The sequence below is a fragment of the Babesia bovis genome (assembly GCF_000165395.2).
Source record: "Babesia bovis T2Bo chromosome 4 map unlocalized Chr4_1, whole genome shotgun sequence".
Taxonomy (NCBI): domain Eukaryota; phylum Apicomplexa; class Aconoidasida; order Piroplasmida; family Babesiidae; genus Babesia; species Babesia bovis.
The window spans coordinates 600,567-625,527 of NW_026261571.1; the positions used below are offsets into that span (position 1 = coordinate 600,567).

Genomic DNA, 24,961 nt, shown 5'->3' on the forward strand with positions numbered 1-24,961 from the left:
GAATAGGCCATTGGTCAGTACTATTCTGTAAAGCACATTTAATGATAGCTATTTGTTCAGTGCCTGTCAATGAGAGAACCTAACAGCGTCATTTCACATTTATATTATACAGTACTCCGAATAGTCGCATTGAAACGTATCCCTCAATTACTTGCCACTTTTACTATGCATGGGGGGCATAACAACAGCCATATGTCCTCAATTAAGAATTTCACTGTGTACTGACTACAACAAAGTGCTAGCCTTCAACATGTTATGGAAACTCTGTGTATTGGTAGCCTTCGGGCTCTCTGACACTGTCACTGCTACTGATGTAGCCAAGGACCAACCCAAGAAGGAATCATTGGTAAGCAGGTTCTTCGGTAAGGGAGAACAACGTGCCACTGAACCTCAACAGGTATCGGATCCACCAAAATACTCTGTTGAATGGTATCTGTTACCCGAGCCGGAAAGCAGAAAAGAACTTCGTGAAGAGTTGCCGTATCATTTTCTCCTTGCTGTACCAGAAGACTGTAATCAACCTATATTGCCTGTAGTGGAAAAACGTATTAGAAAGTTTTTATCAATGACTCCCCAAAATAAAAGATTATACCGTATATGTTCAACTTACAAGAGTATCTAAATCATCAAATTTGTAATACTTTGATGAAAACGAAGTTTTCATAATGTAATAGTACAATCTCATTAGTAGAAGGCTGCATCTCTACATATTTCATACTCTATTGTCCTCTATAGTTGTGTGTGAATAGCGATAATTCCTTCGACACCGTTAGTATACAGCACATAGACATAGTCGCTAACCATTACATCTCTCGTCCTTGTCAGGGGTACACCTCCTGATAGTGACATGATAACCTATACTTTAATGTGAATCGGGACGTTGAAGTGTTAATGATAGCCCTATTTAAAAGTGCTCTCTAGTAAGCAGCGTTACCACAGCATGCATGATGGCATCTCTATACATTCACCATGGCTACAGAAGATATCATTGTGGCAACATTGCTCATAGGTTGACATCTCATTATATTGTTACTGATAACGTTATGAAATGCAAATGAACACATAATACTTGATACATCTATCTTGGAATATCTTTCCATAGTGGACAACAGCACATCTTAAGTGCCTACGACACTGTACTGGTATATGTATTATAGTATGTCATGATCAAAAAGGGACTATAGTACTCGGTAAGGTAGCAACTGGTCTATCATGTCATTGGGGCTTTAGAGATTGTGAGACTCATGTCATGGATAGTGTCACATATCGTGATAATTAATTGAATAGGCCATTGGTCAGTACTATTCTGTAAAGCACATGTCATGCGGACTGCTTAGTTTGTTGTTTCTAGTAGTATGGGCCATAGCCGTATTCCACCTTGCATTTGGTGCCATATGGCCACTGGATTGGACACATATGAGGTCACATTGTAGGGGATGGTTCAGGAAGGGTAGTCTGAGTCCATGGGAGATCTTGATGGTGGGTAAGAAGAAGGGAAGGGGGATACTAGAGTTTTTTGGTGGGAGGTATCTGACCAAAGGTGCTATACAATAGGATCTAAATTTTGGAAAGTGATACCTTCTGTTGATGTGGACATACAACGTTGGAAATGGAGTTTAGGTGGATCAATTGTAATGAACATTAATCGTTAGCAATTCATCACCTATATATCGCTGCAAACACTATTTTGTCTACTCATATTCGGCATTACGTTTTGTATGAAAGAATAAAATGCATTAGGGTTGACCATCAATTCGAAGACTGCATTATAGCGTTGGCTTGTTTGTCGTTTTGATATTTTGAAATGACATGACTTTATCATAGATTCCTGAATTAATCAGCTATATTATGGTCTTTATATTTCCAGGAGTATTTCGGTACTCTACTCATCATGGCCTGTAACATATTACTTGAAGACCACATATGTCTCATTCGCTGTATATCCATGACAACAATAATGAAATATGAGTTTAAACAAGCGAATTTTATAGATCGTTAACAATTTACTTAATTGATAACGTTCAGTGCCATCTTGACTGTTGTAGGTTCCCCCTATGATATAATAACAGGATATATGTCGATTTTGAGAAGGTACAATAGACATGCCACTAAAATGGATATGAAGAGTATATATATATCCAAACATCACATACGCCATTTAGATTATCGGGATGTGCTATTATCATAGGTTATAAGTTTATATTAGGCGGTATCTTGCAGTAACCCAAGTGATTCCAATTACCTGCATCATACCAAAGGTGAGACCTGTTCACACATAAGATTATTGCGATATCCATTCAAGTGACATAATCGAGGTAAATGGACGTTAACCATAGCGCAGCAAATTGCGGAAACCACTTCAAAGACTTGAGAGAGATTCCCACGATTCGTTTGAAAGTGTGATAGTGTTGCAAACTGATTCGATTTCATCATGGATTACCTCAATGGTGGATAGCTTCACAGCCGGCAGGGGGGGGCATGGTTTCCAATTTGGCGACATCGCAGCATGGTGCCAACTAAAATCGGTTACTGTTATATTACCATCACCGTGCCATGGCGATATACCTGAAATCTGCGACAGATGTACAAAATTTATGTTATAGATACCTTTGCATCGTGCTCTTGATCAGGGTAATTGATATGGTTCTTCGCAACAGTGATACCTTTGCTTCTGAAAGTCAAATGTATATAACAAAGGAAAAACAAACCTTTCAATAATAGGTGGTGTTACAGTGTTAACGAAAAATTTCACGCCTATAGAGTCTGCTATTCTCAGCTGTCGGCAAGAGACAATGACCCTCGAGGACTCTATCCACTCCGAAATCACAGAAGAGCTTGCAACCCCAATCCTATAAACAGTCAGCCGGTATTATATTCGCCTTACCATACAATGCTATCTTTTACGTTGCATAGATAAGCTGTCTCGATTCTGCCCATCAGCACTATTCGGCATCTTTCCTTAGAACTGTTACAACTAAGTCAGTTTATTACTTACCACATTTTTTACAATAACACTACCTACATGTTCCAATGTAACATTATCACGAACGACGTCAATTCCTTTGACCATAGTTATATAGAGGGTGCCATTTTGTAGCCTTATTCCGGGTTGATAATTACAATGGTTTATATTTGTCGCTTCATCTTGCGGTGCTGCAGATTGTTCCATATTACACTCCTTATCTGTAATCCTAGTCCTTACGGAGCGGAACGTGAAAGACTTGTTGCTGCCTCCTGTATATTCAGACGCTTTTAGTTTCGTCAAAGCATTTTGTAACATCTGTGTAACATGTAAAATCGTACTTATCAATGGAAAGTATCGTCATGTCACATTTGCAATCAGAGTTCGTGCGACCAGGACATTAATATCAATAACACAAACAGACCTTATATACAGCAGGGTCGTTAGTATTTGACGAAACATAATCCCTCAGTCTATGCATAATTTCGTGTTTTAATACCTGGGATTCCTCCGTCGATGAGCATTTACGAGCGCGTTCATATATTACTTCCGCATCTATCAGGCCTTGTTTTGACCCTTGAGATGTACACATCACACATGGATTGCTAAATGCCATAGTGCATTTCCTTTGAAATGTTTTTACTTATTAACATCCTATCCGTACTATCCACCAATCAACTATTTTGGTTCATCGGTGCTGTATCCTCAAGGGAACCATTAAGTTATATTTCAAACAACATTCTACGTTTATCACGCACATATAAGTTTCTATCTATCCGTGAGCATCACAAATTTCATTATATATCCATTTATATCCGTTAATTTGTACTGTGTATTTAATCGTGAGGACTGTGACGCTCTACACAGCACCATCTGTTCGTTTCCCCTGTTGTTACACTACAGTGCGAAAATTATACTGCGTATACACACTTGCAAAATGGCATGCTTAAGGATAGCACTTGCCGTGTCTACGCTGGTTACTGCAGGGGTTACACTGGCTATGCAAATAACTTTGGAAGGCCAGGAGACACGTTGCTTTATTGCTGGAGCCAACAACCGCGAAAAGATTACTGGGTAAGCCGCACATTCTTTTATATTATACAATATAACAGTTCCGTCGAGTCTTTACCAGAGGAGAATGCCGCGCGTCCGTTGCTCTATAAGGTTGCAGGACCAACTTCGGAGCCTGTAGGCCTCCCCCTTTACATTGTAACCAACAACCAATTTGAGCACATAGTAAGTTTTGTTTCGATCATTTTAAGCTCTATTTATAGGTGGAGGAAACTGGCCACTATGCCTTTTGCATTACCAACACTTCTACCAAGTCGAATACGTTTTTATTTAACTATCGTGTTGAGACTGGCTTTAACAAAGATCTGTCATCATTATCTACCATTGAAGACGCCAATAGCGTATTGAAATTTGCAGAGCAGTTGTTGGAGAATACTCACATCATTGTGGATCGCACAGAGACTTACAGTTCTCGAGAGGCCTTATATTCGGAGATATTGGATTATATGAACACTCGCATCATCCGTTGGTCAACTTGTCAGATGATTTTTTTGATCTGCATCTGCTTCTTTCAGATATATTACATTAGCTCATTCTTTGAGGTAAAGAGCTTTGTGTGATGATCGGGTAAGCATACTAATCCTTACTTTGATTACGTTTTAACGTATTAGATGAGGTATAATCTGGTCGTTTCATCGGTTGAAATTTGTTTAGACATTGTTAAATCATTATTTGTGCTGTTTTGTCCGTTTGATCAGTATTCGGCACTGCATCACTGATGACCTAGTTACGTCGTACTTTTGTTTAGACAATATTTGTTATTACCAAGAGGTAATAATGTAGTAACCTTTGTAAAACAAAGCAGGGTTCTTAGAAATCCTCATTAAAGCTGATTGAGCCTCCACTATTTTCTTCCACTGGCTGTATCTTGCGTTGAATTTGTCTAACCTGGGTTGATGCATTCCCGGTGAAGATACTTGGTTTAAGCCATCCGAGTTCCACCTTAACTCTGTGTTCTTCAGTGTTTCCTGTTATTAATAGGCACTGATTGACGTTGTTTTTAATGTATTGTGAAAGATGATCTACATCAAATTGATATGGTATATAGACATCGCAACGTACATTCAGACAATCCCATATGATCCATGGGCAGCACACTACGGCAATATGCCATTTCCAAATCGTATGCGGAGTTTAAAAGTTCCATCACGGTTTCCCTTGTGGGACGTAGCTTAAGATGTTCCAAAGCTGCCATTGCAAATTTGAGATGGATGCTGACGTCCTTGGCTACAGTGTCTAAGGCAGATAGCAGAGTCGGCAACTTTTTGGAGTTCCTCAGATAATCTGCCAATATGCCAAATGCAGAGCGAAAAATAGCTTTTGATATACACTGTAAAATCACCTTAATATAAAAGCACGACGTTGAAGTTAAATTACGCGTTAGCCACTCGATCTTGGCATCAGCCTATATACTATGTGTACCAAACATCTGCACCTTACCTCGGGAACATCGATCGTCCCTGGAATAGCCGACGACATTATTCCAAAAAGTTCACTATGGATGTTTTCGTATGATACCTGAAACCCGTAGAACGCACGTGCTTCTGGAATTTGCGTGTCCGCCAGTAGGTCCAACGTAATAGTAGCTGGCCTAGCAACCTCTGAACGGTCTCTGTTTCAGTAATATCCACCAACTAAACTGCTTACAATCGGTTATGGTAGCTTATAAGCTTCACCACGAGCTGCCGCAGTTCAGTAGGCAGCGAAGAATATGTATCTCTTTCGTTAGCAAATCGAAAATCTTCCGCTGCCCAGAAGCTGTTCTCTATCTCTTTGTACATCGCCTGTTAGTATCTGTTAGATTTATAAATTCATTGCCTCACCCAAAGTGCGTCATAGTGGATTGGGAACATGACCTAGACAATATGAGATTCCTCATAGTTTCCTACCCATCTATTTGCGTTTTCTTTAAGGAGGGTTTCATTATGTTGTTCCAAAGCAATTTCCTGTGGTTGCAGGTATTTAATTGAACCAACATCCATTTTGGGACTCGGTGTGTCGCTATGTCGTTAGGGATTCAAGCATGTCTTTGTCTCCACAACCAAGGGTGTTAAATCCTTATTTACTATACAAATATCGTCTAACTAGCAAAGCATAATATTGGCAGACGATATTAACTAAACTACTAACATCACTGTATCCGATACTCAGCCTTCCACTTCCCCTGGTGTGGGTTCAGTTGATGTATCCAATTTACTATAACTTTTACGTGTAGGATTAGGCAAATGTAAAACAAATATTTATTCCATAAGGGGTTTTAAAATAGAAGCCTCGACATATGTGAGAAAACGTTGTCTACTATATGGTCCTACGTTTTTTTGGATGTTGAAACTGCACCCGTAAGGTGATTATGATTACCATCGTACAAACATAATTTATAAGAATTATAGACAACACACATGTGTAATCGTGCCATGAATATTTAAAATGTGTATGTAATTGCTTCTTACCTATTAAGGCCTGGGTGCAGCCATGCCTATTCCTATTAGAAACAATAGAGAAGAATGGCAATTATTTTAAATGGCGGATTTTTGCCGCTTTTTTATGGCGGCAGGGGAGGTTGGCAGTCATGTTACTGTGGATCGTTTACGTGTGTTATTATCGCAAGAACGTGAATCCTTCCGTGTCTGCCTGCAGACTCTTAGCCACTTGCTTGGTTTAAAGTTGAACGAACTTATAAACTTCGATCGCAGTCAGGTTATGAAGGATGATGTCGTCTCTATATATTTATCTGGCGAGCTCCCTGAGAGTGTCATTGGACTTCTGGACGATGTTGATGCTACGCCTGCTCGTAGGCATGCTTTAGCATTGCAGGTTGGGAAGTTACTCAAAGCTAGGCTGCGTTATGGTCTTAATGATGTTGTTCAAGCCTTGGATGGAGCGCCTGCCAAGGACTTGTATAGTAGAAGCATTGCTTGTTTGTTACGTATCACTATGTGCGCTTTAAAGGTTGAGTGCAACGTGCGTCGCAGCAATGTCGTTGACGTGGGTAAATACATGCTAGATGAGAGTGGCGCGTCATTATGTGAAGTTTTGAGTCGTTGTTCTGTTATGCTCTGTATCTTTGCTGCTGAGGAGTCCAACCTTTTTGATAGTGTCAAGGAGGTACAGGAAACACTTTTGGGTTTGGTTCCTGGGCCTTTGATGCTTCATATAATAGGTGCATTCCCAGTAATTGCTTTTGACAATGAGTGTCTATTTTCGTTGCAGAACCGGCGTGTTTTTGTCGAATCGTTATCTAGCATTCTACCTGATTTATTAGATCACATATTAATATTTAATCGCATGGGTGTTCCCGGAAGTTCTCGTAAGCGTGATGTTCGTAAGAATATGATGGAAGTCGGAAAGCCCTCATCTGTTCACGTTTCCTGCGAAGGTTCATCAGGTGCGTCTACTACATTAGAAGATGTTGTATCCGATGAACATAATTGTAATCTTAAGAATGATATACATATAGATCGCACCGCTGATGGAAAGTTAATAGACGACAACATGTTGGTTGTCACTCCGATTGACAGTAGCGATTGGGAGTTTGCATTCGGTAATGTGCCTAGAGTACGTACACTGTCTTTACTTTTGGAGTTCATCATCAAATTTTCTCGTGTTGATAGTGACGGCACTGTTAACAAGCACACTCTTGGGTGGCTTGATACATTGGTGTCTAAGCCTAGCTTTCTACAGACATTTGCTCCTATATTTTCAACTGGTGACACAAGTAACTTTGGCAGAGTGCTCGAGTTATCCCGCATGTTACGTAGGGATGTTTTCGTATCACATCACATATTAGTCATTGGTAACTACAGTGACCAAGTTCTTGGTATGACCCTTGAGGCTGGCATCGACATACTCACAGCGGATGATACATACGCGCCTCGTATTTTATCATTTTTGGTTGAAGGTATTGAACATCGTCCTCGTGAGGTAATTGAATGCTGGTGTTCTTTGTTAACTCCTTTGGTTCTATATAGTGCTGGCGATAATGGAGTACGCTTCGCTGATGGTGTGGCTGCTACTCAAGTTCTTCGTGTTGCTGAGAATTTATTTGACAGTGTCTCTAGTCACGCTCTTATGCAGAATTTTGGGGATGAGTGTCATCCTGATGAGGATAATGTCAATGCTTGCACCGCTCGTCAGTTAATGGTTCTTTTAACTGATATAATGGGTAATAAGCGTGTATCGGAGTTGCTGTCAACAGCGATCAATGCTGCTCATGAGGCTATACAGCAAGAAATTAGTTTAGAATCAGTACAAACTTTAGAGTTCGCTGTGTTTTGTTTATGGTTGATTCGTATGCCAGACAATGCTAGCAGTCAAAAGGACGTCTTCTCTTATGTGCATCAGGTAAATGAACGTACATTGCAGACTACGATTCAAATTTACGAGATGGCCCGTGCATATGAAGGTCCTAAACGCCGTGTAGATGCTTTAGAGAAGATAAAGAAGGGTATTCGCGCTAGCAGGTTACGTAACATGGTTGATAATAGTGAGCCTTGGTTTGAAGATCAGCAAATAAACGCAGTAACGAAAGAGGATTGGGAAGTTTACTATCGTGATTTTGCTGATTGTATAAAGGATCAGTTAACAAATGCCGTGCTACACCGTATGCCTGATATGTTACCTGATGGTTCTCATTCATCAACGGGACAGCCTTCCATTCCACGGCATAGTAAGGGTGGGCGTAAACTTCGCCGGGGGTTCCGTAAAGGGACACCGTGTAATAAACAGGGTGAACCTCTTATTACTCCATTGGAGTATACCCGTCGTGCTAAGTTGTTAATGCGGATATACAAGTTGATGGGCATTGAAGGCATTTCCGATGATATATGTGCTACCATTTTGTCTGTTATGGCTCACTCTACGCTACCATTTGATGAATGTAGGTCAGTGTTTGATTTACTGCTGGAACGTTGTTCACCTGAGATACTACACAAGGTGCACGAGAGTGGTCAATATAACTTGATATTAGCTATGTTCAAGTCAATGTCATCTAACTTGGACCCTCGATTTATCAGATTGCTACCTGAAATGATGAATACGGCTGTGTCTCGTTGCGAATTTGATGGCGATACGCGTGGTTTGCTTGGCCTCATGGAGGTCCTAACGAGTGCTGTTGCTGCTCACTATCCACTTGCTGACTTAATGGAGGTTATCAACGCCGTCGCTATACTTCAACGCTTCGTAGTATTTGTAAACTGTATTGCTGTTGATTCATCTGAGTTTTTGGAGGTCCGTGGTCGTATGAATATGACTCTTATAGAGAGATATGTAAAACTGGGTACTGCACGTATGGGAGTACATATAGAACAGCATGTTCACGACCAGCTAAAACAGATAATGTTATCGCACGCTGCTGAATTTAGGATATCACTGAACAATGGTACTGTTGGACAGCCCGCTGCTTATGCTGCAAGGGGGGAGCTGAACACTCTTGACATGTTGGTGTTCAGTACTTTCCAGATTTTTTTTACCCGCTCTACTACTCGAAATATTGATATAAACACTCGAGAGGGGGGTTTGAGTGACGTATTCCACTGGAACTTGCTAGGCAGGGAGTATGCAATTGCTTTTAAGACAGTGTCATTGGTGTTTAGTTGTTTTAGTCAGCTGTCTAATACGAAGTTGATGTTTATTTTTGAACATTTTGTGGGCCTTGCCGCTCGCATTAACAGCGACGCTCATTCTACTGCTCGGCGTAAGATGTTAACTGATGACTGTTTATTGAAGCCTGAGGCTATTGAATACCTTTATCAGGTACATTGCCAGCTTTCTAAGAGTTCAACCACAGTGCGTATAGCACTTTCCTAGCGAATTGTCATCACTAATAATGCTCTATATATCTTTTCATGTGCATAAAGTCCAACATATAGTTGCTACTATTTTCCTATCTATATACGTCATATATACTCGGTAAAGCATTCCAGTGTTAGGTAAGTTAGATCAACCTTATATACAAGTTGTTTCTAGCGTAATTTAGAATGTACATCTTCATGAAAAAATGTCACTACAGAGTACTCTTTAGGATACATATTGTGTTAGATATATAATCTCCTAAGGGAATTCGTGTAATAAAGTCATCTACTAATGATACACAGACCACTTCCTATGGTAATTGGTATCGAGAACAAATAGTGGTTTAGTGACGTACATAAACTCTACGATACGTATGCAGTTAAGAACAGCACATCAACCAATTTTCAAAAAGTCTGTTTAGAAATCATACTTCTCCACATTATAATTTTAAGCTTTAATTGGCTTCGTTGAGCAACTGCTTGAAACATAGGCAGATTTATTTGTCAGAGCGGACGGTTGGAAAATATTGTTTTTTCACGTTGCCTTCGATAGAATTTTTTGTTAGGCGAATTTAAGTGCTGCTGTGATTCTAGACAACCAATGCGTTCACTTCAACAAAACCTCTATTAATTTCTAACGACTAAATAAAGTCTAAAATACTGCGGCACGCATATATTGACGTTATTTATTTTATTAATAACAAGAAATGGTGATCCAAGTATAAAGATCGACATAATAATGAAGATTCTGTGCTTATTATTTGGTGCAACGTTGCCATTGTGGCATAATGTACGTGCTATTGTCCCCGAAGAGCTGCCTATTCGGTTGAATGGCAACGAGGCGCCACTTTTTGATGTCCAGGAAACCATTAAAGCGTTTCTACGTGCTTATATGAATTTTGTTACTGACACAACAAACATTGATCATCCTGTCGTAGGACAGATACATCAGGTGTTGGAGAGGAAACTATCTAACGGACGAATGGAATATGATAATCACGGCAGGGAAGCTGAAGACGTAGCAGAACCACAAACCGCAGAGGCTGTATTGGATGATTCTCGAAAAGCACTAGATTGGATCCAGAATCAAATAAAAGAAATCCATCAATTGGTGGATCACTTTCCACCCGGAGACAGGGTTGGAGATGCCATTAAGAAACGTTTAGCCCGGGCCACAGCCATTTCTGGCATAGTTTTAGAGGGTATCATCTGTCAAGTTCGTGTTGCCATGTTTGACAGTTATAAATTGAACCTTTTTATTTCTTGGCACCACCCTATATTCATGAGTGCCATGGTGGAGGGATTTTTGGTAATGCAAGGTTTAAACATCGGTTACTTTGACGATGAAGATTTGAATTCAGTAACTGAGCGCTTCGATGACCTTCTGTCGTATATTCACGACTCCATAGACTTAGAGATTGAGACACAGACACACTTTATATCTGAAGCAAAGAACAGTCAAACATTAAAATTGATTCGCAAGGTTTCTTTGGGTACGGACATTTCATTGATGAGTGCCAATGGTGCCAACATAAAAATGCGTAAGAGGCCCACAGAGCTTTAGGCACAGTTGCGCTTCACTAGTGTGATTCTTTTACAACGGATGTTGGACATTGATAGTGTTACCACTTTTTGCTGGGTAAACCGCAATTTCATCTGGAGACTTTACGATATGTCGTTGGATCCAGTCCGCAACAGCTCAGCACAGTATTTCATTGCACACTATGACAGTGCCATTACCAAAGACTCAGTACATTTAATATAATTTGGCGTTATTATAGAAATGCGAATATCTGTGCTTATGTGACTACGTGTGTTATTGCATCTATTTAACGGCGGGATGGGGATATCGGTCATAGATGAGGACGGATCTAGTAATTTATTTGTGGTATCTCCGATTCTTCATGGTGTGTATTTCATTGGCTTATTGACATTTTAAAGTTGACTTTGTGCCTACGTGGCGAGTCTAATCGTAATGTGTTTTGGAATAACGCACAGTGCGACATTTTAATGATGTTCTGTACCATATTTAAATGTACAATGATTTTGTAAAGTGTCATTAAACGCTGTAAATTTACGTGTAATACTATCCATGATTAATTCACTGTTGGGTATTACATCGGTGCGCGGATATCGTACTTGTGTCTGATCAACATCATTTCATTTGTGTTCCAAGGAGGTTCTGCTTCATTTAGAGGTTAATTAGCAATTATTGTTGTTTTTGGGTTATTATTTTTGTAACATTTATTGTCATCAAGATGAGCGCCTTGCAGCCTGTTAAAATACTTAGTTACAATGTCCAGGGACTTCCTTCCTTATTGCTACCCATTGCTGACTTGGATATCAGAATGGACCACATCGCAAACTTTATAAGTTCATTGTTCCAGAAGTACGATGTTGACATTATGGTTCTCCAGGAGGTTTTTTCATACAGTCTTTACAACAAGATTAAGGATGCCTTGCGTGGGATTGCTGAAGACACAGGTATAATTTCCAGACCGGTTAGTAACTCTGTTCTTATGTCATGTCTTGACACTTTACTGTCAACGTTCTCCTTTATCACATCTGGCATTGTCATTTTCTCTCGCCACCCTATTGTTTACAAGGAACGTTTGTTGTTCTCCAACGGCTTTAATGCTGAGCGCTATGCAGGTAAAGGCGCTGTTGCCGCCCGTATTTCTGTCAACGGCAATCTGTTGGATGTTATTGGCACCCATTTGCAGTCGGACGAAGGGGAAGATGCTCAAGAAATCAGGAATAAGCAACTGATAGAGTTAGCTGAATGGATTGGCATTAACCCATTGGAGGATGAGCGTGCAATTGCTGAGCGCGATTCTCTCCCCTATGTTCCTATGGTTCTCGCTGGTGATCTTAACTGTTCACTTGATAGTGAGACCGAGCGGTTTTCTGATGTGGTAGCCGCTTTGAACGACAAGCTTGAGGACACTTTTGGATACAATCAGCCTGAGCCAACATATTCTACACTAACTAACGATTTCTGTGCTTTTCAGAACAACCCCAATGTATTTAATCACGTATACGACTACATTTTGAAGAACCATGAAAGCACGTTGTTAGAGGCTCAGAGAGTGATTAAAGACAAGCTAGAAACTGCTTTTGTTCTTCCCGTTTGCGATGAAGATGATGATGACTGTGTGGATCCCGAGATGTACAATGTCAGTGACCATTACCCTATCATTGCCACAATTGGCATATAGTGGAAATACACTCTATGGTCACTATGCCTTTACGAACAACCTCTCACTACTATAAGCGTTGTAAAGTGCATCAACTTTACACCGGTTTGCCCAGGGGATGCCCCTTCTGGGTTATAACGCAATGGTGTAATATATTTTTTGTTACTTTCGTATGATAGCACGCGTGAAGAAGTATATTTTTTTTTGTATTTTATGATGTGACATTAGCTTTTTGTATGGTTATTACCAAGTTCTATAGCTGTTTGAATCATACGTGTACTTGTTCCAAGAAATGGTTGCATTACATGGGCAATAATACTATAAATAGCAATATATTTTATACCTCGCTTATAATGTCACTTTGAATGGTTATTAGCATCCTTTATAAACGTGTATAATGTTTTTAATTGCAAATATTCATCTGATTCATTGCTGCATCAGAGGTGGGGATTAGTATCTTGAGGAAAATTGTCAAATCAAAGGCTTTTCATTGATCTTCAACATTTAACTACTCACTTAAGTGTAGATCATGATTTCTATGCTTCTATATATTCATATATAACATCTGTTACGAGATATTTGGACACGATGTATGTATTTGCTTGGTTGTTGTCCTTAATGACATTTTGTTGTATTGCAACAGTGCGTTCTGAGGATCCTCATACAATCCTTCAGAATTTATCTTTGGATGAAGTAGTTACTCGTGCAAAGGCCATAGCAGCTATTAATTTTTTACTTCACCTACGCATTGTAAATAAACATCAAGATTCTGCGGTGTTTGCTGCGCCAGGTAGGCCTATGAAGGTTGTATTTGGTAACATAAACAAAGAAATTGATCGTTCGTTGGCTATGTTAGGCGCATCTCCTAGCTCTCCCGCGTTGAATACATGGGTCGAGGAGCGTCGGATACTCAACTCCGAGGAGCCAATAGCCAATGTACCTGAAGTCTATCAGAGTTTTAGACACATCATGGATTTATTAGATGAGTATGCTCGTGTATTGAATCAACCTTGTTTTGGTGAATACACTTGCATGATTGAAAGTCGTGTTAAATCATTGGATAGCTATTTTGACTATGAGTATCCAGTGGTAATGTCGAGTGCTTTGATAATGATATACAAGAAGTTAGGTCTCAACGATGAGGAGTTACCTCCAGGCAGGTTGCTGTCTCATCGTGTTCAGATGATTGGGAAGAAGGACTTTTTGCAGGGGGATGAGCGCGCCTTTGATCATTATGCTCAGTACTACCCTATGTTATTCAAAAAAAATAGCCAGGATGTGACATCTATTTTGTGGCGAGCTATTAACGATGCTGCTGATGGTAGCCTCAAGGCTTCATTGATTCCACTTTGTCAATTGGAGACAATGATGAGGGATTACAAACCTTCTAAATTCTTTACAGGCATCAAGTAATCGTCATTTATGCTTATTGCTGCATCGTAAGCTCACAACAGAATTACGTGGTATATTATTAATGGCGGCGCATCACTCTGTAGAGTTGAAGGGGCTTGTGATCACTTCGGTAAATCTCATTAACCGTTTCCTAGTCTGTATGTTATCTTTTATGTTTCAGTTGGTGTCAATGGAAAGTGCCTGGTGGCACCTATGGAGCTGACGTTTGGTCTGTTTATATATTTCTATTGCACGGCGCAAATATGATTGTTTATTTATGTTGGTGACCAGATTGTAATTACTTTCCTTCATAGTGTCACTTGACGCCTGGCATCACTATTAAAGTAAATTTGAATATATGTAGATGTATACAAACAGTTTACATATTATTTAGGGGTTGTTTCTGTGGTAACAGAGGCTCAATAAGGGATGAGATGTCTACTGTGGCTTTGGGTTCTTCGCACTCTATGCATGCTATAATTGTACCTGCTTTGTCCATTTCGTTCCACTTTTCCGCGTTTTCTTCAAGTTGGTCCATGATAGCATCTATTTCCGGGGATCCTAATGACGCAATGGCTTCGTATAGGGGTGCAACTACGATACGCAAGAATGCTGCTTGCGACTTTGCTGACTGTTCATGGTGCTGCCTATCGCACAACGCCGATATTGGTATACAGTAGTCCACTTCCTCCGCTCCTTGTGCATAAAATTCACCTAGTAACCTCGATACCCATTCAAGACTATTAGCCCATTGCATCGTTGGCGCCGCAACGTCGGCGGCCTTCATTAGCATTTTACTGGTGAGTATGCGGGAATTGTACTCCTCGAACGTGAAATCATCACGTTTGCATGACAGTACAAATTGCGATATCATGTGGAACTGGTCCACAGTGTCTGTTGCGAGTATATGTTCTATGATTTGTGACCTAACGTAATCGTAGTCACAGTCTGGGAAGAGATTACATCCTGGCGTGCACAGTACCCTAAGTGCTGATGCTGCGTGATAATTCTCCAACACAGACGTATCATTATAGAGTTGTGCCACTGGATGATGCGTTCGAACGAAAAATGCGTTATTTCTTCCAGGATGTCCAACGTCATGAGACAGGGCTGCTACCATAAGCAACGCTTCATCCAATATACTCAGATGTTCTAGAAGGCCGGTGTATGAGGCTAGGCACAATACCTTTTGTGCCACCATTGCGCCATGCATTTTGTTATGGTATGGCACATTGCGATACTGATTTTCTATGCGGTATAAAAAATTCACCACTACAGATCGGTCGATTCCATAATCTTCTTGGTATTTCTGTAACAGCGTGTATCCAATGGACATGAATCCTGCTGGCGTTTTTTTGAAATATTCAAGGACATCAAAATTCCAATCCGTTAGCAAAACGTTCCTATCTATGCTATCAAAGATCGGTACTTCCATAGACGCTATTTCAATTGACCCCAATGATAAAGGAAATGAAGGTCTTGTTTCCAGGTTGATTGATGTACTTGCACTTTGGGGTACTATGGTATTTTGCGTGCTGAACCTTGCCTTGGAGCAGCACAGATACGCGTCGATAACTTCTAGCTGTTCGTTACCAACATCCGCACCGCCGTAACTCAAGCCGTATAGATTATCTCCTGAATGCAAGTGTCCTATACAGCGTTCTAGTGCGCCACTAAGCTTCGCTATGGATTCCGGGTTACTCACACCCCCTGTCTGTATATCTGTATGCACATCCTGTAAAAGCGTTTTACATTCGCGAACTCCTAAATACAGCCTTTCTGCAGCGCTGGCAAACTGCACGGTACTTCTCCATATCAGAGAACCTTTATTATTTGACACATATCTCGTGGTCCACGAAAGGAATTGAAGTCTTGTTTCCAGTTCAGAATGGCATGCTGTCCAGTAACAGAATGCTACTATACAACAAATGAGGAAAACCTCTAACGAAGCGTTGAGGCATACAATCCAGCTGGGTTGAATAATCAAGTTGATAATAGTGCCTAGCACATGGGTACTTATGTGGACTGCATAAACACCAATAGCCCATCGCATCCTTGAGTGTACGAATAGTGCGACTATCATCACGTAGCCGGTACCAAATATGAAAAGCGATATCCAGGACATTGCCTGCAAAATGGACATCTTCGATGACTCACCAACGAATGAATGCATGCTGTGCTGTACTAGATGGTGCCAACACCCCCAAAGTACCACTAATACAGTATATGAGGCATAACATAAAATCTCTGTATAAGCGGTCAAAATACCCAGCGTCGGCGCCAACGGCAGTGACAGTACTAGGACGCTTGTAACCACGGCAGTGTGAAATAGATACATGACCATGGGTGACACTACATCTTCGAGATCGCTGTAATTCACCATTAGAGCTATCAGTAGCCAAGTCAAACTTTTCAATGTCATCATTGCGACGTTAGACCACATAAAGGGCCTAAGCATCAAATCATTGATATTTAGAGCATAAAGTCGTTCTAAAGAAGGGTCCTTAAAAGTTTGCGCATGAGCTTGGGTGACAAACGCGCCACAAGTACCAACTTCTTCCCTGTACCAGCGATTCCATGAGCATATAGGTCTATACAACCGTTTGATTGAGCTCCATGCGCTAGGCAGGCGTTCTACAGCTACGCGAACTGTAGAGTCAAATGTAGCAGGGTTGGTGATATTTTCAAATTCCAAAGGGCCCTTGAAACCCATGTCGCTATGCGATGAAGTCGTTGTATTGTCCCACATTACACCATCGGTGTGCGTTCTTCTAAAACTCATCATTATGGCGAACGAGTCAGTAGCCACCCGTGTGTATACCAAGGGCCATCATCCGTGCCGGCGCGCACACACCTGCTTTGTAATGATTCATACGGGTCTCAACACTTCAACCAATGGTATTGTAATATACACCTGCTGGCTTTAATTTACAAGAGTCACATCCAGGTCCGACCATAGACAGCGGGCGCCCATGACCTATGCTTTCACAAACCAACTTTTGCAATGTGTATTACGACTTAAAATTTACAAGTAGCAACGCGTTATTTCTAATATTAACACACTGTTACAAGTTTACCTATTTGGGAGATAGTGCTCAGTGCCCTGATGCACGCACGTCCGGGCCAAGCAGATCACAACGGAGTCACCGCTGCGTACAGGCGGCACTGTACGTGCATATACGCTAATCGAAGGGATTCAGACTTGGGTGTGTGCTTAAGAGTCTAAACAGTGTCATCCCATGGGGTCAAAGGGCAGATTCTCCTTGTGAATGTACCTTGGAAGGCAGTTACACATCCATGTGGCACGTTCAATCCCGGTTTATGGGCTGCCTATCACACAAGTTGCGACAGGAAGGGTAATATGCGTCTGTAAGTGCGCATTTCTCCCCGTAGCAGTTGGTTGTAGCGTAGACATTTACGTGAACCGTTTCGTCATGGCAAGCGTGTATGACTATGGAAGCTCCAAGTCAGTTAAGATTTTTATTGGCTGCATACCTGGTGATGTTTTAGAGGTGTGTTTTATTTGTGATAAGTTTGTAATGGATTCCAATAGGACCAGTTACGATGGGAGCTTGCAAAGTTTGGCAACCTCAAGTCTATTTTTTATATGCCTGATTTGGGTCATGAATCCATGGGTTGGGCTTTCGCTACTTACAATGACCATTATTCTGGTATTGCTGCGGTTAATGCAATCAACGACGAGTTATTTTTTGCGGTAGGCATATCCTTTTACTTGATGTCATCCTTTTCAGGGTTCGAATGTTCCTTGCAAGGCACAATTCGTTACTCCTAGGTCTGCTCAGGAATACACTAAGCTTAAAGGTAACACACGTAATTGGCCTGTGACTGCCACCACTGAGTGGCAGCAGTTCACCAACACTGATGGTATGTTGTATTATTACAACAAGCGCACTGGTGAGACGCAATGGCAACGTCCTTATGAGCTGCCAAATTTCTCATTACTTCCAAAGCGAGTCACGAATAGTGCTTCTTATGGTCCCCCTGGTTCTAATTTGTTTGTCTTCCACTTACCGCCTGAATGGAGCGACTCTGATTTATTGTTACACTTTCAAAGTTTTGGCACTATTGTCAGCGCCCGTGTCCAGCTAGACACTGTTGGACGTAATCGTGGTTATGGCTTTGTGTCTTACGACAATCCTACTTCTGCACTTACCGCTATAAAGAACATGAACGGTTACAGTGTTTGTGGCAAGTATCTTAAGGTACAGTTAAAGCGTGGTGAGGAGCAGATGGCTCTAACAAATGAGTTAGAAGCGCCATTTTCTTCTGACATTCGTCCCGTGAGTTCTGATGACACAAGCTATTCACTTTGTGACACGGATCAATAGCGTTGCATTGGCATATTTATCGCATGGTAGCCATCTCCTGTGACCCAAAGCGGTCGAAAACAACGTAATCGCATAGGGGTGCTACCACAGACAATAAGAGCAACGTTAGTTGCCGCTTTCACTAAATGTTTTATTATAACACATTGCGTCTACTAGTGTATCATTAGTAATTCTGTTATCGTTTAAATGCCTTATTGGGTGGTAACATATATAGATGTTACTGTATTAGTCTAGAGCCTGTTGAATTCACGGTCAATTGTATCAGTATTGCCTATAAAGTTCATTTCCCCGGCCTATTTCAGACGCTTCCGTAACTCCGTGGTCAAAGCGCCCAGGCCGATGGCGGTCAAGAAGTTACTGGCGAATCTGATATTTTCCTGATTTTCGTGCGGGAATATACCACTAAGGTGTGGAACGAGCTCCGGGTCGTGTAGGCGTTCGCTAAGGTTGCGTATACCTAAAGTGTGACACAACTCCTGCAACATTATCTTGATGAATATACGACCACTAGATGTGGTGGCACTTTCAGTTAACGTGATTATGGAGAGCACAGACCACGGCAACGCATCAGTAGCCAGTAAATGTGTGAAGAATTTAGCCACGTTGCGCAACTTAGCCGTCTCCAGGCGGTGGATCAATTGGTACTGTTTGGCAAAGCATTCCTGGAAGTTTTGTGCGTAGACACGTGAGAGTTTCGAGAGCCGTTCAGCCTGCAGCGCATAAAATGGCTGGAACGTGCGTTCCATGGCACAACAGTCTATTAACATTGTACATATTTCAATTTCAGTACCCTCCTTAACGTTCAGTTTTAGCAGCTTGTGAACACATTCTTCATAATTCAGGGATGACATGATACAGAGATATACTGTCTTGCGCAAATTGACCAGATCCTGGCCTGTGGAATCACGAATGACCGTTGTAGCTCCAGTAGTAGGTTTGTCTTCCGATTGGTCCTCATCGTGTTGTTCAGCCTCCGAATCTACACTTGAATCGCTATCGTGAGTATCAGAGCCATCATCGGAGTCACCCATTAGCTGCCTACGGATACGAGTCCATTTTTCCTGTTCTTGTATATAGACTTCAGGTTCTACTGGCTTGAAAACATTTAACATTTCATCTGCTGTTATTGTGTCATCAAGGAAATCCAAATCATGAGTTATACTATCTTCAAGTTCCACCAAGTCTAACTCTGGTTTAACTGCTGGATGGTCACTGAATTTGTTCCTGAATGAACGCCACAACGCTTCGATAGTGTATTGCGTCTTTTTGTCTACCTTTCCTGAACTCAATATTTGCTTGAATCGATCGAATATGGCCTCCAATGCTTGCTTAGCTTCTTGGGCTAGGAAGTTGCCTACATCCTCCAGAAAACCAGCTGCTACCGATACAGAGTCATCTGTCGGGTTCTCTAGAAGTATAGCTAGAAATTGCAAGGCCAATACTTCATGAGCTACACGGTAATTGACCAAGTGGGCTAATGACTTTGCCACAGTCTGACACAGTATACGATCATTCTTTCGAAATGCCCTGCGAAATTGTAGAATTATACGCCGGAGAATAAGATTACCAATCTCCGGAAATTTTGAATTGATCACTGCCAAAAATGAAACGTAAATATCAGTAAATCCAGGTGACGCCATCTGAGCACGTATCCAACTGCGAGCGAACAGCCCACGTCCACGGATTAAATTGCAATCTAACAACTCTAGTACCAATTCCGATACGTTGGAGCACGTTAACTTGTTAACAATTGCGTTAATCTTTTTTTTCAACTTGTCCCATTCTTGACGTTGGTATTCAATTGAGCCATCGGCTGCGACCTCACGCTGAAGCCTTACTAACTTGAAAGGGGGTATATATATTCCCCCAAGTCTTCCTCCTGGATTGACTCCACCTTTATCAACCGCATCTGCACCAACATGGTCATTGTCCAGGCCTTTACTGGGTATTGCGTTAACGTTATCGGTCTTCCTTAACTTGGCGGCACCATGTTCAATCGATGATGCTGTATCTGCAAGTTTCAACTTGCCTTCTTCTCCATTTTCCACGGAAACAGCCATTGTAACGATCTTACCTTATAAAATACAATGGGCGCCACCTTATATTACCTATTTAAACACTGGGCAATGTAACCAAAGCAGCCTCAGGAATATATACAAAGAAGATTCATATTTAAATTACCATATCCTCCGTTGTGCGATAAAATTGTAATGCTAGGATGGTGCCATAGAGGGACATCACTCGCTACACATTCCATTGGGTGTCGCCCTCTAGGACTGGACAAATTAAAAACTAGAAATAGTCGTATTTATTCGTACATTATCGATATAGGATCTATACAATTCTCTATGGACGCTTGTATGTGCGTTAAACAGTGGCAATATCAACAGTAGACATCCCTAGGGAGCAATGTAGTCATATATACCCGTATAACTACAACTAGTCCAAGCTACCGTCTATTTGACCTATATCTAGCATTTTAATGCTGTCAATGCAACTGTATGTGATGGAATCGCTCGAGATGTTGACTGTGATCTATTACCTAATTGAACCTATGCTTATCAAAACGAAATGGAGACCAGCGCCAGTGAGAATGACCCATGAATATTTATAGGTGTGTTATAGGCAACAGTGAAGCCAAGCGATTTAGCAAAAGTGTTGGTAGTTATTGTTTATAGCAAATAGCATTTTACCACCAATGCCCATGCGTATGCAATCACGGTGTGACACCACTCCACATGATGTTTGGATTACCCATAGCCCTGTATTAAACCGCGTACGAGCTCGCAGTTCGTGCGGAGTGACCCAGATATCGCGGCTGGGTTTCGATATTACGCGCACATTGCGAATTACCTGTTCACTATATACACATACACAATATGCAACGTACCGGCGCACCTTTGTAATGCTTTAGAAGTATGTTTATGCGATCGCCGTGCACCGAATAGCCACGGATGAAACCTTCATTAAGTAGTAACTGCAGAATCTCTACATTGAGGGTATGGAAAGGACACCATTGGCTTGCAGCATCGGTCCGCAGCAGCGGTACCACCATTTCACAAGCCTTCTGCATCCTTGCACACTCCGAAGTAACGTCGCGGTGCCATTATGGCTCAATGGAATCAACCATTTAACCACGTACCCAGTTAAATCACAAAACTGGGTGTATCTGACGTCTAGAACTGATACCGACTGAATAGGCTCTACACATATACTAAAACAATTAACAAATCTAAATTATGCCCTAATGGGTTGTATTTTGCGCATGGTGGGAGTATCGGTACGTCCTTCCACGCGGGCGACTCAAGACGAGGGAACGTACGTACACGATCACTTGGGTCATAGAATATATGCCCAGTAAAAGCAAAGAAATATCCCTACTCAATGTTGTAATGCGATATAACGTACGATAGCGATCGTATCAAAACAGCACGCTGATGTGTGATTCTGTGGAAAGGATACGCGCGAAAATTGGCATTTGCGAAATTTCAAGACCTCCCACTAAACATTCGACCTAGATGCTGTATACTAACATTTAATTACACCATTAAACCAAGCAAAATTGGGATATAGCATTATATTGCCAACGTCTTCGCGCATATCATTAGGTGGGTATATCTATATAATCCATGGCTTATTTAGCGTTCTATGGCACCTTTTCCTATATAGTATATACTGCATAATCTACCTGAAATATGTGTGACTTTTATATGCCGTGTATAACATGAATTGACCTATATCTCACTTGCTATATGTACATAGCTAGTCTCCACGTCTTTTTTAGTTACGTTGTATACTTGTGTCTATGTATTTTTTTATATCTGTCGTTTGTAAATGCTCTATGATATCTATGTACTAAGATTCATGTAGGTACCCTTCTTCAAGCAGAGCCGTTGTGGATTGTAGCTCCTTGGATTTCATGAGTAACACTTACAGCAAGTATGGTGGCTGATCAGAGTTACGACTACCTTTTCAAAATCGTCCTCATTGGAGATTCTAATGTAGGAAAGTCTAACCTGCTTGACAGGTTTGTCAAGGGCAATTTTAAACTAGACTCAAAGAGCACCATCGGTGTGGAGTTCGCAACTAAAACAGTGACACTGAACAATGGAAAAATCGCAAAAGCTCAAATATGGGACACTGCAGGGCAAGAACGGTACAGAGCAATTACTTCTGCATACTACCGTGGAGCCATGGGCGCCATCATAGTGTATGACATTGCTTGTAAAACTAGTTTCACAAATGTGTCCAAGTGGCTTACGGAATTGCATGATTACGCTGATTCTAATATAACCATATGTTTGGTCGGAAACAAGAGTGATTTAACTCATTTACGCGAGGTCAACAAGGAGGATGGTGAGGCATTTGCACGGGAGAATGACCTCCTTTTCTTTGAAACTTCCTGCCTTAACAGTGAGAATGTCGATGTTGCTTTCAAAGAGCTCCTTAGCAAAATCGGAGACAAGAACACGATGTATGACAACACTGGGTTCTCACTAAACGACGCCCAAGTGCCGAAGAACGCAATAGTCCTGGGTGCGAAAACTGGGAAGAAAAAGAAAAGCAAATGCTGCAGATAAAAATCACACCATAACAGCACTTTAATTTGTCATTTAAATTTGATTTTATTAACGGTGTCTTCTAGAATCACGGTATTTAGACGATCTGCCGTAGCTACGTTCACGACTTCTATCTCTTTCTCTACGATAGTGCTCAGCACGGTTGCGATAATGTGACCTCCCGGAGGATGAGTACCCTGTATGTCGAAAATCTCCTCCACGGTCATTCCTTGATTTAATTGTGCGATCATTGTGGTCGTACCCTGACCCTCGTCTATGACCACTCTGTTCACTGGGTGAATATGCTCTGCGATCTCGCTTGCGGGAGCTTTCTTCTGTTACCTTTGAATTGGAATTGCTGGTACTGTCACCCATTGACTTTTGAGATCCCACGTTACATGGGTTTTCATCTTTTATCTGGACAAGAGGTGATGGTCCATAGTTTGTGCCGGATATACTCTTGTAGTACGGCTTGCCCATCTTATAAAGCATCTCGAGCTCATCACGTACCAGGAGTATATCGGACCATCGGGCATCGAATACTGTGTACCATTCAAGTTCCTGTGGTACAAATTGGTTGGAATGTGAAACCAAGATACCTTAGAAAGTTGAATGCCCAATGCCGTCGCTGCCATGTAGATGCAACCTGCCGCTATAACCCCTGGATTGAGTTTGCAACAAAGGGTGGACCTCATGCTGTACACCAATAACATAACGATGATACTTTCTGTTGTATACAGGGTTCGAGAAAGCAAACACTTATTTTAGCAGATACATACCTGTCGTTTAAATAACACCAGGCTAGCTGTGCAACTTCATTGACATTTATATTTGAATATTCCTCTAAATTGCGAAACAAAGCGAAGACATATTGCAAGACATAGCGATGTGGACATGACACTAGGCTGTCTAAACGAAATCCAAATTGAAGCAGCATATCACGTTCAATTTTCAAAATGTCCTTATAAAGCCGCTGTAAATCACATATAAGGGATGTTACATGGTCCTTACCTCATCTATATGAACTACAGGAGTACTGAGTGTTCCATTCTCTTCGTTAATCAAAAAGTCAAACACTCGTGCTACATCCAAAGCTTTTCGCATGTTCTCAGCTAACTTGGTAGCAAGAAAACAAGCGCTGGCAGCGCCCGGCTGATACATATTAACATGAAGGCAATGTGTAGACCAACCCTAATGTCTACATGTTTCAAACTACGCTTGAAGTAGTATCGATGCAATATAGTCTGGGCAGACGCTATAGTAACTGCATCAAGCTGCAGTAGTATTCCAGCCTTCTGTTTTTTTTGTTAGACATTACACATTAGGGAAATACCTGGATTAGGTCACATCCATAGTTCCGTAATAAACGCTCGGTATCGGAATCTATACTATCGACAGCAGCAGATATACTATCCATAGAAGTACGAAATACAACCCCGAATAAAAATCAAATAATTTCCACAATATAATACGCTTTTAAGTATACTATTGGATTCTATAAAAGGGTTGCTCCGGGAATCGAACCCGGGACCTCTCGCACCCTAAGCGAGAATCATACCACTAGACCAAGCAACCGGCAAAGAGACGCCTATTTTTTGTTACATATTATTACAAAAGGAAAATGCCATTCTCCAGCTACTAT

General features: G+C 41.2%; 14 protein-coding genes across 14 annotated transcripts; 8 read left to right on the forward strand and 6 right to left on the reverse strand.

Moving 5' to 3' along the window:
- Positions 1 to 191: 191 nt before the first annotated feature.
- On the forward strand, positions 192 to 700 carry BBOV_IV006430 (SmORF protein). Its single transcript, XM_001610520.2, has one exon. It carries the CDS (start codon positions 251 to 253, stop codon positions 620 to 622), a length of 372 nt encoding a protein of 123 aa, XP_001610570.1. The 5' UTR covers positions 192 to 250; the 3' UTR covers positions 623 to 700.
- Positions 701 to 2,185: 1,485 nt separating this feature from the next.
- On the reverse strand, positions 2,186 to 3,794 carry BBOV_IV006440 (Tubulin binding cofactor C family protein). The gene is made up of 6 exons (XM_051767779.1): positions 3,387 to 3,794; positions 2,996 to 3,280; positions 2,885 to 2,958; positions 2,709 to 2,849; positions 2,608 to 2,671; positions 2,186 to 2,572 (listed from the first exon to the last, which is right to left on the reverse strand). Exons 1-6 carry the CDS (start codon positions 3,576 to 3,578, stop codon positions 2,360 to 2,362), a joined length of 969 nt encoding a protein of 322 aa, XP_051623278.1. The 5' UTR covers positions 3,579 to 3,794; the 3' UTR covers positions 2,186 to 2,359.
- An 83-nt stretch (positions 3,795 to 3,877) lies between these two features.
- Positions 3,878 to 4,675, forward strand: BBOV_IV006450 (emp24/gp25L/p24 family/GOLD protein). Its single transcript, XM_001610522.2, has 3 exons — positions 3,878 to 4,036; positions 4,075 to 4,198; positions 4,237 to 4,675. The coding sequence occupies exons 1-3, from the start codon at positions 3,900 to 3,902 to the stop codon at positions 4,591 to 4,593; spliced, it is 618 nt and encodes a 205-aa protein (XP_001610572.1). The 5' UTR covers positions 3,878 to 3,899; the 3' UTR covers positions 4,594 to 4,675.
- A 99-nt stretch (positions 4,676 to 4,774) lies between these two features.
- BBOV_IV006460 (Ribonucleotide reductase small chain family protein) lies at positions 4,775 to 6,121 on the reverse strand. The gene is made up of 6 exons (XM_001610523.1): positions 5,923 to 6,121; positions 5,857 to 5,889; positions 5,681 to 5,817; positions 5,474 to 5,645; positions 5,096 to 5,438; positions 4,775 to 5,055 (listed from the first exon to the last, which is right to left on the reverse strand). Exons 1-6 carry the CDS (start codon positions 6,013 to 6,015, stop codon positions 4,844 to 4,846), a joined length of 990 nt encoding a protein of 329 aa, XP_001610573.1. The 5' UTR covers positions 6,016 to 6,121; the 3' UTR covers positions 4,775 to 4,843.
- A 392-nt stretch (positions 6,122 to 6,513) lies between these two features.
- Positions 6,514 to 9,876, forward strand: BBOV_IV006470 (uncharacterized protein). Its single transcript, XM_001610524.2, has one exon. The coding sequence runs from the start codon at positions 6,554 to 6,556 to the stop codon at positions 9,836 to 9,838; it is 3,285 nt and encodes a 1,094-aa protein (XP_001610574.1). The 5' UTR covers positions 6,514 to 6,553; the 3' UTR covers positions 9,839 to 9,876.
- Positions 9,877 to 10,541: 665 nt separating this feature from the next.
- Positions 10,542 to 11,411, forward strand: BBOV_IV006480 (uncharacterized protein). The gene has a single exon (XM_001610525.2). It carries the CDS (start codon positions 10,562 to 10,564, stop codon positions 11,384 to 11,386), a length of 825 nt encoding a protein of 274 aa, XP_001610575.1. The 5' UTR covers positions 10,542 to 10,561; the 3' UTR covers positions 11,387 to 11,411.
- A 244-nt stretch (positions 11,412 to 11,655) lies between these two features.
- BBOV_IV006490 (Endonuclease/Exonuclease/phosphatase family protein) lies at positions 11,656 to 13,065 on the forward strand. The gene has a single exon (XM_001610526.2). It carries the CDS (start codon positions 12,081 to 12,083, stop codon positions 13,038 to 13,040), a length of 960 nt encoding a protein of 319 aa, XP_001610576.1. The 5' UTR covers positions 11,656 to 12,080; the 3' UTR covers positions 13,041 to 13,065.
- A 497-nt stretch (positions 13,066 to 13,562) lies between these two features.
- On the forward strand, positions 13,563 to 14,487 carry BBOV_IV006500 (uncharacterized protein). The gene has a single exon (XM_001610527.2). The coding sequence runs from the start codon at positions 13,608 to 13,610 to the stop codon at positions 14,430 to 14,432; it is 825 nt and encodes a 274-aa protein (XP_001610577.1). The 5' UTR covers positions 13,563 to 13,607; the 3' UTR covers positions 14,433 to 14,487.
- A 268-nt stretch (positions 14,488 to 14,755) lies between these two features.
- On the reverse strand, positions 14,756 to 17,619 carry BBOV_IV006510 (3'5'-cyclic nucleotide phosphodiesterase family protein). The gene has a single exon (XM_001610528.2). The coding sequence runs from the start codon at positions 17,194 to 17,196 to the stop codon at positions 14,791 to 14,793; it is 2,406 nt and encodes an 801-aa protein (XP_001610578.2). The 5' UTR covers positions 17,197 to 17,619; the 3' UTR covers positions 14,756 to 14,790.
- Positions 17,620 to 17,721: 102 nt separating this feature from the next.
- On the forward strand, positions 17,722 to 18,877 carry BBOV_IV006520 (RNA recognition motif domain containing protein). The gene is made up of 3 exons (XM_001610529.2): positions 17,722 to 17,923; positions 17,965 to 18,126; positions 18,164 to 18,877. Exons 1-3 carry the CDS (start codon positions 17,846 to 17,848, stop codon positions 18,758 to 18,760), a joined length of 837 nt encoding a protein of 278 aa, XP_001610579.1. The 5' UTR covers positions 17,722 to 17,845; the 3' UTR covers positions 18,761 to 18,877.
- A 121-nt stretch (positions 18,878 to 18,998) lies between these two features.
- Positions 18,999 to 20,880, reverse strand: BBOV_IV006530 (MIF4G/MA3 domains containing protein). The gene has a single exon (XM_001610530.2). It carries the CDS (start codon positions 20,818 to 20,820, stop codon positions 19,054 to 19,056), a length of 1,767 nt encoding a protein of 588 aa, XP_001610580.1. The 5' UTR covers positions 20,821 to 20,880; the 3' UTR covers positions 18,999 to 19,053.
- A 491-nt stretch (positions 20,881 to 21,371) lies between these two features.
- Positions 21,372 to 22,013, reverse strand: BBOV_IV006540 (Ribosomal protein S8 family protein). The gene is made up of 2 exons (XM_001610531.2): positions 21,651 to 22,013; positions 21,372 to 21,613 (listed from the first exon to the last, which is right to left on the reverse strand). Exons 1-2 carry the CDS (start codon positions 21,831 to 21,833, stop codon positions 21,407 to 21,409), a joined length of 390 nt encoding a protein of 129 aa, XP_001610581.1. The 5' UTR covers positions 21,834 to 22,013; the 3' UTR covers positions 21,372 to 21,406.
- Positions 22,014 to 22,093: 80 nt separating this feature from the next.
- Positions 22,094 to 23,364, forward strand: BBOV_IV006550 (ras-related Rab11A family protein). Its single transcript, XM_001610532.2, has 2 exons — positions 22,094 to 22,368; positions 22,631 to 23,364. The coding sequence occupies exon 2, from the start codon at positions 22,702 to 22,704 to the stop codon at positions 23,338 to 23,340; it is 639 nt and encodes a 212-aa protein (XP_001610582.1). The 5' UTR covers positions 22,094 to 22,368; positions 22,631 to 22,701; the 3' UTR covers positions 23,341 to 23,364.
- On the reverse strand, positions 23,349 to 24,776 carry BBOV_IV006560 (Cyclin N-terminal domain family protein). Its single transcript, XM_001610533.2, has 6 exons — positions 24,653 to 24,776; positions 24,510 to 24,614; positions 24,331 to 24,471; positions 24,099 to 24,292; positions 23,919 to 24,015; positions 23,349 to 23,880 (listed from the first exon to the last, which is right to left on the reverse strand). Exons 1-6 carry the CDS (start codon positions 24,734 to 24,736, stop codon positions 23,389 to 23,391), a joined length of 1,113 nt encoding a protein of 370 aa, XP_001610583.1. The 5' UTR covers positions 24,737 to 24,776; the 3' UTR covers positions 23,349 to 23,388.
- Positions 24,777 to 24,961: the final 185 nt, after the last annotated feature.